This window comes from Magnolia sinica, chromosome 4 (genome assembly GCF_029962835.1).
Source record: "Magnolia sinica isolate HGM2019 chromosome 4, MsV1, whole genome shotgun sequence".
Classification (NCBI taxonomy): domain Eukaryota; kingdom Viridiplantae; phylum Streptophyta; class Magnoliopsida; order Magnoliales; family Magnoliaceae; genus Magnolia; species Magnolia sinica.
In genome coordinates this window covers 96,693,993-96,705,461 of record NC_080576.1, presented here as the reverse complement: position 1 = coordinate 96,705,461, position 11,469 = coordinate 96,693,993, and the positions used below count along the sequence as shown (strand labels likewise).

General features: G+C 41.4%; 1 protein-coding gene across 1 annotated transcript; it reads right to left on the bottom strand.

Moving 5' to 3' along the window:
- Positions 1 to 11,093, bottom strand: LOC131243441 (uncharacterized). Its single transcript, XM_058242810.1, has 2 exons — positions 10,696 to 11,093; positions 1 to 319 (listed from the first exon to the last, which is right to left on the bottom strand). The coding sequence occupies exons 1-2, from the start codon at positions 11,050 to 11,052 to the stop codon at positions 290 to 292; spliced, it is 387 nt and encodes a 128-aa protein (XP_058098793.1). The 5' UTR covers positions 11,053 to 11,093; the 3' UTR covers positions 1 to 289.
- Between the last annotated feature and the right edge of the window lie 376 nt (positions 11,094 to 11,469).

The following is an 11,469-nucleotide window of genomic DNA, read 5'->3' as shown; positions in this document are numbered from 1 at the left end:
TGCATCCAAACAGCCCAATTTCCAGAGCCAAATCACAAATAACAATGTTCAAGATTTCATGGTTGATGACAAGTCAGCCTCCCATATCTATATTGGTAGAGATGTTTCTCCGACACAATAAATTGCTACTACTGAGAAGAAACAGATAAAGCTCAACATCATGCTTTTCAAAAAAATAAAGCTCAAGATCGTCCCATTTTCTCCAAAAAATGAAGGGCCTAGGCACATGGATACCTGATTCAGTTTCTACTGAAGATGGAGCCAACAGCTTGACATATGGTAATGCACACTACTGCTTTTTCTCTTCTGCTTTTCTTGGCTGCAAAAGAGGCAACAGGTAAATAAATACATTGAAATGCTCAGAAAAACCAAATCAGATTTTAAATCACAGTTGATGTCAAATTGAATCGAACTGCAAATTGGGCAGTAGATCATAGATTTTTCCAGAATGACTTAGACTAATTACAAAACTGAAAGAAAATCAAGAAAACATTTATTTCCCTCCCACATCTCTGTCATTTGAATAGAAATAATGAACTTACTATATGATAAGCAAGTATGTCCATCCACCCACATAAATTGGATCATAGTTCAATAATTTCTTCATAAATAACAAAACATAAGCAAGTATGTCCATCCACCCACATAAATTGGATCATAGTTCAATAATTTCTTCATAAATAACAAAACACCTTGAAGTGCAAAAGTCATGCATTATAGACATTTATTGTTAGGGGCGTCAATGGGCTGGCCAGCCCTACCCTGTAGGGCCAAGGCCAGGCCCCTAAACTTGGCCTGAAGGGCAGGCTCAGGCTTGAAATCTAGGTCTGGTAGCCAATGATAAATGACCCAACCTGTTGGCCCAATCCAATCATCAAGTGGGAAACAATAACACAAAAAGAATGGAATGTTTAAAGACATTGTGAGTGGTTCACACTCAACATAAATGTGTAGTTTAAAGACTATCGTTGATGTCATGTTTTGATGATCCAATCCCGTTTATGTGATGGGACCATGGTCTGCTGTAAAGGCCGGTATGTAAGGGTAAAAGCAGCAACTGTTACATGTTATGGGGTTGTAATGGCCATAACAGCCATTATGGAAAAAAATGAACTGTGGCTGCCGTTAATGGCCCATTATGTCCCTTGTAAAGGCCATAATAGCCCCATAATGGTCTGTTATGAGACAGATACAAGTTTTTCAGATTTTTTTTCCAACGTTACAAAGCAAATACAGGTTTTTTTTCTTCTTCAATAAAAAAAAAAAAAAGAAAAAGAAAAAAAGAGAGAGACCGTAGCCGTTACAACTCGTATCATAAAGGCAACGTGGTGGCCGTTACGGCCACTGTTACCGTTACGGAATACCTTGGATGGGACTCATTGTAGATGGAAGGGTGCCATAAGAAGAAGAAGAAGAAGAAGAGAACAACTTAGATTGGACTACTTCAATCCTCTTATCACTTTTAATTCTTTTCCTTAAGAGGGCTAGCCGAAGCACGGTCCTGCCAAGTTTTAGTAGAGACAGATCGATTTATATGGAGATAGAAAAGAATTATTTGAGAGAGGCAAAGAATGCCTACAATTACCTCTACTCATTATTGGTTGTACATATAGAAAATTCTAATTATTCTAATTGAAGTTTTTTTTTAATTAAAAAAAATTAACCTTATTTATATGTGCACGAATACACTTTTATAGAAATTCTAACTATTTTAATGAAAGTTTTATATATATATATATATATAAGTCAAAATCATATTAAGGGCAAGTGCCATGGCCAAGCCCTTTTCAGGCCGATTAGGGTGAGGGCCAGGGCCAGGGCCAAGGCTTAGGGGACTAGGGTTGGGCTAGGGCCAATTCAATCAATACCACCCCACACTTCTCTCCATCCCTACCCAATTTCACCTTTGTTGTTTCATCCACTGCTTACTCGTAGAGAATCAATATATCTCTCATCTAGGACCAATAAACCTTCATTAGAACTAGTATTGATTAGTGTCATGGCTTTCTTCAAATGCTACTTGTAAAGACTATGCTAACCTTAGTAACAGCTCCACCATGAGCAATTTTGTTTATGCAATATGCTCCAAGGGTTATCAAGTCACTTCAATACTTCCCGCAAAAAGGCTACTCTTTACCCCCTTTAGATTACCAAATTGTTCAAGGCATGACAGGTGCCAAAAATTTCAGCCCTCTTCTAAGGTTGGAGTTCCAAGGTTAATACTAGCAAACAATCACCACCAAGGAATTGGAGTTCCTTGCTAAGGTAAGAAGTAATGCATTGCAAGTACCCAGACACCTACAAACCTTGGTTCCTCCCAAATTTGATTGAACACATTCCACTAATCGACTCCTATTGAAGTACCTTTCTAGTCGTAATCCATTGAGCTTCAAGGATTACACAATTGCACTTGTTCCTCAACCTTTGCGTTTAGTCACAACACATTCCATAAAGAACGCAAGACATTGTTGCAGAGGAAGTAAGGTTTGTTTAGGGCCTGTTTGATTTTCCAAATTCACTATAAATAACCAATTATTACAATTTCACCATGTTTGAAAATAGGCAGGTATTTTTTCTTCGAAAAAGAGTCCAAAAGACTAGCTTAAATTTGTGGGCCCCACTGTGATATATATGACATATCCGCGTCGTCCATCCGTTTTACCAGAACATTTCGAGGCATGAGCCAAAAAGTGAGACAGATCCAACATTCAAGTGGCCCACACCAAAGTAAACAGTGGCCCCAAGAAGTTTTTAATAGTGGGTGTTTGATACCCTTTTTCCTGTGGTGTGGTCCACTTGAACTTTGAATCTACCTCATTTTTTGCCTCATGCCCTAAATTCAGTTGGCATAACGGATGGACGGTGCAGATAATCCACATACATCACGATGGGCGCCGCATATATTTGGCAGCATCCTCGATTTTAGCGTTGAAAAAAATAGGAGTCAAATCAACCCTCGACAATGATGCGGTAATTACCAAAGAAAATAATTATTACCCATTTGCAACGCATTTACATTTACTTTAGAAAATCAAACATGCCCTTAAGAACTGAAGATAGATTCATCAATTAACCCTCAATGTAAGATATATCCCTAGAGGGAAGAAAGAAAAAAGATGTGGTGAACTTCAATTCGAAGAGTGGCAGTCACTCCTCCTAATTCTCCAAATGTGAGGAGCATAATATAGATGGTGGCACATTGAAACATGTACATATGCACATCGGCAAATGCCACATTTTTTAGGCATAAAGATCAATGGCGGGACACGTGCACATATGAGGCCTTGAATTGGACGGTCACACGCGTAGCGCATTGGAACATGTGTATGGGTAAGTGTTGCTCATATGTACCTATAGAATGTCGCCAACAAGTTCCACCCGTTCAGGGGTTGTTTTGATTTGGGGAAAGTTGTGTCATTAACTAATAGTCATAGATAAAAGTACATGTCTAAGGTCTGTAACCCTTAATGCATGGGAAACTAGGCACTTTTGGACAAGTAGTCATGGACAATGTTCGAAATATCGGTATCACGTTACATATCACATCCTTGGGATATAAATACTTATCAATTATCACATGGGATATATTGTTTATATCAGGTAATTTATTACACCTTTTGTGAAACACTGGGAAAATTGTTAAATTTTTTAATGAAACTTCAGTGATTGTTAAAAAAGACCTTAATACACACTTTTAAATCATAACATCTTAAAAAAAGAAGTGTATATCTAGTAGGTTTCTTGTAAAGGTTCCTAAGCTATGCGTTATCTGACTAAAGTAATGCAACTATACTTAAATTGAATGTATAACATTTAGGGGCTGTTTGATTTTCCGTGTATCAGGGAAATACCCGAGAAAAAGCTCATTATTACCCTTTTACTCTGTTTGAAATTTCAAGTGTATTTTTGTCTCGAAAATTGGTCCAAAAAAGCTAACTTAAATTTGTGGACCTCACTGTGATGTGCATGACATATCCACACCGTCCATCTGTTTTATCGGAAGATTTTAGGGCCTAAGTCAAAAATTGAGACAGATGCAACACTCAAGTGGCCCATGCCACAGGAAACAATGGTCTTAAACGTCCACCATTGAAAGTTATTTTGTTCATTAGGCCCACATTGATGTTTATTTGTCATCTAACCTGTTCATGACGTCATAAAAACATTGATAAGGGGTAAACACAAATATCAGCTTCATCCCAAACTTTTGAGGGCCACACAAATTTTTATACGGTAAGCATCCAATTTCCACTGTTTCCTGTGGTGTGGTCCACTGGAGCTTTGGATCTGCCTCATTTTTGGGTTCATGCCCTAAATGAGGCTAACATATATGAACGGTGTGGATACGCCACGTACATCACAGTGGGCCCTACATTCATTTGGTAGCCATCCTCGGTTCTAGCGTTGAAAAGTTAGGCCGTCAACGTCTGCATCGGAAACGATGCGGTAATTACTTGGGTAAGTAATTATTACCCATTTACTAGGTAATTACCTCTTACATGAAAAATCAAACAGGCCCTTAGAGTGTGATGATCATTTCGTCTAACTCCTAAATATTTTGAAAATAGTCTCAATTGACTCAATTGACTACTGGTTTAAGGGAATTTCGAAAAAAAATAATATTTTAATAATTTTTTATTAATTTTTAATTAAAAAAAGATTTTTATCATCCAAAAATTAATGACTTAACAAATTAGTAGATCAACCCTCATACATGCTTGATTTCATGTTTGGAGTACAACATTGCAAGCAATTTGGGATAAGTTGGGAAATTTTTGAAATTTCCCCAAAATTTCCCAAATTAGACCACCTACATTAGATTTCGAAATTAGAATGTATGTGATGATCATTCATAAAAAACCCCTAAAAACTTCGAAATTAGTCTCAATTGATAGCTGGTTGAAGGAAATTTTTTAAAAAAAGCATGGAGAACATGAAGAACCAATGGGTATTGAAATTAGAGCTCCAACTCCACGATTTTTCATGCAAAACATGAAGAACCAATGGATTTGTAACCATCTGACACTGATTTAACATAATTTCAACAAAAAAAGGGATCGAAAATTGAAAATGCTCATCGGATCGAACATGTGAGATATATCGGCACTACCTGTGCGTTTCGTATTGCACAGGTAGTATACAAGAGATATCGTGGGATATAATGGGCAACATCGTTGATGTTTAAAACGCTGGTCATGGATCTATGAGCGTTATACCATGGATTCACTGTATATGGTAGAGAGATGGAACTGCTTGTCAACGACACTTAATCGATTCAATGCACATGAGGATCACTTTTATCATGAGTTCGTGATAGGTTCCAATGTGCATGTGTGAGACAGTCCAAGTTCAAGCATACCACATATGCATATGTTACACCATCAATCTTCAAGCGCACAATGTGGCATGTGTCAATGTGCCACCAAACGATCTTTAAGTTTCCCACGTGTGCCAAAATCTTTCCTATCCCTGCTCCAGGATTTTGACTAACAAGAGATGGAACAACTAGTCATCAACAACATGTCCATGATAGTTTTTATCCCCAGTAGCATCCAAAGAATTGTTAGTCAATGATGCAACTATCCCCAAATTCAAACAGCCCCCTTAATAGAGACAACCAATCCCTTATTTAATGATCATGTCTTGGATTATTTCTCTAAAAGTGCCTAGGTTCCTGTGCATAACGAAGTTCACAAACCATGGACGTGCACGTTTGTCTCGATTGCTTGTCAATGACACAGCTTTGCCAAAATTCAAACAGTCCCAATATTTGCTTTCATTGGAATTGGTGTCAACAGTGATTCACATACCATGGACATGTGCCACTAATTGGAGAAGGCTATCCGAATGGAACTCTTTGGGTAATCACACAAACCATTACTGTTTCGGCCTTTAACACCCTATCTCCAAAGAAAATATCTTCGACTTTCTTTTTTTTTTTCTTTTTTTTCCTGAAAGGTAAGAATATATCTTCGACTATTCCCAATTCCTCATTTCCTCTCGATTGAATCAATACTCTCGCTCATCTCTATCCCACCCCAAGTTCACCTTGGTTGTTTTATTTACTGCCTCTTAGAGAAGTCAAGCTAAGGTGTGTTGTAACAACTGTTATGTAACGGTAATAGTGGAAACCATTATGCGTTATGAGGTTGTAGGAGCCATAATGGCTCGTTACAGGGCTGAGACAAGTTTTTTTTTTTTCTAAAAAAAAAAAAACAGAGAGAGACCATAACCGTCCGTATCGTAACGGTGACGGTGGTGGCATTACGGCCACTATTACCATTACAGAATACCATGCATCAAGCAATCTCTCTTTAGGGACCAATTAACCTTCATTGAAACTCTTAGTATTTATTTGTGTCATTTAATCCGCTCCAAGGGTTATCGAGTCGCTTCAATACTTCCTGCTAGAAGGCTACTCTTTACCCCCTTTAGAATGCCTACTTGTTCAAGGCATGATAGGCGTTAAAATTCTCATCTATTCAAGGGGTTAGAGTTCCAAGATAATCCCTATTGTACAATCTCGACAAAAGAATTGGAGTTCCTTATTAAGGTAAGAAGTATTGCATTGCAAGCACCCACACGCCTATGGCCCTTAGTTCCTCCTAAATTTGATTGAACATCTTCCACAAATCCACTCCATCGAAGTGCCTTTTTAATCGTAATCAAACGACCTTCAAGGTGTTGCAAAGTTGCACTTTTTCCCCATCCTTTGCCTTTAGCCGAAATCCATTTCAAAAGGAAACCAAGCTATTGCTTCGGAATATGTAAAGTTTCTTTAAGAACCCATAATAGATTCATCAATTAACCCTTAAGGTGAGAAATCTCCCTTAAAAAAAGGACGTGGTGACCTTCACTTCGAAGAGCTCATCTCCTTCTATGTCTTAATTCTCCAAATGTCCATGTACACATTTGACACGTGCACATGCCACATTTTTGGGTGCTTGAAGATTACTGACAAATGTGCACATATGAGGTGCTTGAATTTGGACAGTTGCAGAAGTGGCCCATTGGAACATGTCACATGTGTGCACAGATAAGAGTGATCTTCATGTGCACCAAAAGCGTAAAATACCATTGACAATTAGTTCCACATTTCTTCCAAAGACGGTCAACCCATATCTTAACTATCATATACCAATGTCAACTTATCCACAAGTACTTGGGTCCATGCACAAGGGGGTTGACAAACCATTGAAATGTACTTTTGTTTAGGACTACTAGTCAATAACACAACCAAAAAAAGGTAGGGAGGCTCTCAAGATGACTAGAAAGACGAAAAAGGTGAAAAGGAGATTGGGATAGATCAAGCAGAGCCATTCTCCAAAGATTCTCATAAAAGTAAGGAGGTTACACACACGCAAGAAACTGTTGCAGTTCCCTCCCATCTCTCAAGGGATGTTACGTTTAGGAAATCAGACAATGGTCATTGTCAGCGAGAGAGGTCTAAGGAAAGCTATAGAGTAACGCGTCACTCTCAGAAGGCGAGATCCTCTGCTAATCGACAATCATTTTCTAGGGTCGTCATGCCCATCGACCCCCCTCCTCGGGCCGTGTACATTCTTCTACTTCCAGATCGAGGTCAAGGAACTTTTAGAGCTCCTCTCAGCGAGACATGAGTTGTTCCCGGTTATCAGATAGCAATTTCAGCTTTGATGGAGATTTTGTTAAGGAATATGCAATGCAGTGATGCAGGACAATTAACCACTTGCTCTAAAAGCTCAAACTGTTAAAGCATGGCGAATTAATCCTTTTATCTCATAGCCTAGGCCCACATCGCATGGGTCAGGACCTCTACCGAACCCCCCTCGCGGGCCCCAAATCACATAGGTACCGCCCCACACGAGTCACCCTGCCTCACACAGGCCGCCCACCCCGAGTGTCCCCGCATCACACAAGTTACCCTACTCGAGCCCAGTGTGAAATGCGCATTAATCACCCCCGGTAAGAAGTCTCGAACACGAGACCTCCCCCGTGGGCCCCAAATCACATGGGTCACCCACCCTGACTGTCCCCGCATCCCACGGGCTACCCCACTCGAGCCCGATGTGAAAATGCCCTTGCATTAATCATCCCAAGTGAGGAGCCTCGAACACGAGACCTCCCGCTCTGATACCAATTTGATGCAGGACAATTAACCACTTGCTCTAAAAGCTCGAACTGTTAGAGTATGGTGAATTAATCATTTTATCTCATAGCCCAAACCCCACATCGCATGGGTTGGGACCTCGCCCGAACCCCCATCGTCGGCCCCAAATTACATGGGTACCGCCTCACACGAGTCAACCTGCCTCACACAGGCCGCCCACCCCGAGTGTGTCCCCGCATCCCACAGGCTACCCCACTCGAGCCTGGTGTGAAATACGCATCAATTACCCCTTGTGAGGAGTCTCAAACACGAGACCTTCCTCGTGAGCCCCAAATCACATGGATCACCCACCCCAAGTGTGTCCCGGCATCCCACGGGCTACCCCACTCGAGCACGGTGTGAAAATGCCCCTGCTTATGCGGCTATAAGAAATAGGGATCTGGAATGGGCTTCGAGCTTTGTGTGACATCTTAAGAACAACCCTTCCGCCTTTCCAAGGGTGTGTAGGGGTACATCTGAGGATTGGGTAAAGGTATCTTATAAAAAATATCGCAGGCAATCAGAGCGCAGTCGCCCAGTTCAAAACCCTATCTAGTAGCTCCCTACTCTTTTTGTGGATATCTTCCTTGAGGAATGGATGGAAATCCAATTTCAAAGGGTGTTTTAGAAATTTGGAGATGTTTGGGAAGTTGTTATCCTGAAGGAATGAGGGTCCTCTGCCATTTGGGGCTTTGCCTTCTTTCGTTTTTCCACAGATGATCAGCTCAAAAAAGTTGTGGAAGGGATGGTTGGGAAGAGGTTTTACGGTAGGGAGATTGGGGTTAATGTGGCTCACTTCAAGCAGATAAGGAGGTTGAACCCAACCCCTTTACCTCAGGTCACATTTCCACTACCTGACCCTTCCATTCCTCCTCCACCTTCCCCTCCGGTGATGGGGTCAACCTTCAGTGAGGCACTGACGGGGGGTGGGCCCTTCCTCTACCTGACCCTTCCATTCTCCCTCCACCTTCCCCTCCGGTGATGGGGTCTAGGGATTCCTCTAGTGGTATGGATAGAACCTTCAGTGAGGCACTGATGAGGGGTGGGCCCTTCCTTCCCCCCCCCCGGGCTTTTCTACCATTCTTTTCTCCTCTCCTTTACCTACAGAAGAACCTCCGCTAACCGCCAGACCCATTTTCCTAATAAAACTGAATTTACATCTTCTAGCTTTCTTATCCCAGCTCCACCCTCCTTGAAAGGCCTACACACTTCCCCCCACTTCAAAAGATGGAATTTCCCACAAATGGCACTACTACACCATAGAAAATCTTAGCGAAGCTTGTCATTTTTCTGGATCACCGACTTGGGGCAATGGAACAAGGACATGAAACAAAGTGGAAAATTAGACGATGTTGACTTGATAAGGGTGAAGAAGCTTTCCTTTACGTGGTGAAAGCTTCCTCTCCATTCTTTTGATAAAAACTTATGTGCCGGAGAGATGAGGAAACTGATCATCATTTATTCATTTATTGTAGGGTGACGAGATCTATTTGGAGCTCTTTCCTATTTGTTCGGTATAGTGAGGCCTGCCATTGAGAAGTTGGGCAAGGTTTTCAGAAACTGGGAGAACTGGCTGTTTAAGGATAGGGGTAAATTGTTGTCAAGGTTTCTTTCCTATACAAAATGTTGGGAGATTTGGAAAGATAGAATAATTGGATCTTCAATGAAGAATAATTGAATCTTCAATGAGGTCGAATCCAGATGATAAGTTGGTGGGGTAAATAAAGAAGCATCATCATTCAATGGTTCCTAGAGGAGGAGAAGCAATCTGCCAAGTGCATGGGAGCATACAAATCAACATTCTAATGCAGAAGTTTTTCACATGTAAAGACTAACATATTGTAAAGGTGAGGTATGGCATGATCCTCAACCTGAGGATATGCATAGCATGCTCTCGTTTTCAGTTTGTACAAGTGGGATGCCATAGCCAGGGAACCCAACCATTTGTCTGATGGTTCCGAAGGTCACCTCAATAGGACAGGCCTAACCTCTCTAACTTGTGGGCTGCAAAGACATGGCCACCAAGAGAAATGAAAAGGCCCAAGATTGACAGTACCATCTCAGTCTGGGAGAGTTTTGGGGAATGCTCCAGCCATGGTGAGGACTGGCAGACCATTGGTCTGGATCACTAAATCATGGGCCCTACGTATACAGTCTGAGAACCCGAGTATACAGTGCATATCCTTAAGTCGAGGGTCATTTGAATTCTCAGTAAAAGAAGCATCCGATGACCATTTGAGGAAGAAATTATATACAAAGATGAACTTAAAACAGCACACTGAAAGTTCGATCAAATGCAAATCTGACATGCGGCAACAATCAACAAAAAAAAAAAAACAAACAAACAACCCATTCCCAACGCATTCATCTCCACAGCAAGTAGGATTAAAGACGTCATTCAAGGAAGAAGAAAAAAAAAACACTCAGAACGAACAAAGCAAAACAGCACACCAACTGTTTGACAAAATGCCCAAACGAAGCAAAACCAAAAACACCCCAAAATCAAAGAACCCATTTATCTCCAGACCAAGCAGACTAAGCGGGAAAAGGTTTTTTTTTTAAAGTACCTTGGTTCCTGGGGCCTTCTGGTGGAGCTCTTCCTCAGGGATGACGACAGGCCATGGCTCGCCGGCATCCCTGAACATCTGCTCGGTCTCGAGGAGCTGCCCCTTTTCGAGGATCCTCTTCCTTATGTCCTGGGCCGAGGTGGCAGTGGCGTCGATCACCTCTTCTACGCCGTTGACGTAGGTAACGGAGATCTGCGGAGGATGGTCATCGGTGCGCCTCTTGACAAGGAGCTGGCACGCGGGGTTCGACTCCTTGGCCTTGCGAGCATTGCACTGGGCCAGAAACTCCATACAAGCCGCTGTACGAGTATCCAACGCATTGAATTCGATCTTCACCTTCGACAGGAACTTCAGCATCTCTCTCTCTCTCACAAACAGGGAGAGAAACGCAGACGGAGAGGCAGTACCACCGCGACGGTGCTATGGGAAGCTACTTGGCTAGGGGGAGTTATTTGATACTCTGGCAGAGTATGATCCCTGATACGCAGGTACTCAGAAGTTGTTACACGTGGAACACATTTAAATAGATTGATATGTCAAAACTGTGCAACCCACTATAGATAAGCAGCAAACCCAAAATGATATCCGTTGAACATTCCTAGACTCTGATTAGTGGAGGCTTGTATACTGAAAATGAGACCGTTGGCTAACGGAGTGCTAAGTTTGGGATACCCCTTGTGAGTTATTACAATTACACAATTCATTAGTGCTTTTTTTTTTTTCTTTTTTTCCTTTTTTTTTTGCACACACGCGCACACACACCAACCCATACTC

Excerpts from the sequence above, each read along its gene's own strand:
- LOC131243441 (XM_058242810.1), bottom strand. The coding sequence starts at position 11,052 with ATGCTGAAGTTCCTGTCGAAGGTGAAGATCGAATTCAATGCGTTGGAT. Across the intron at positions 320-10,695 it reads AGAAGGCCCCAGGAACCAAG|CCAAGAAAAGCAGAAGAGAA; the intron begins GTACTTTAAAAA and ends CCTCTTTTGCAG.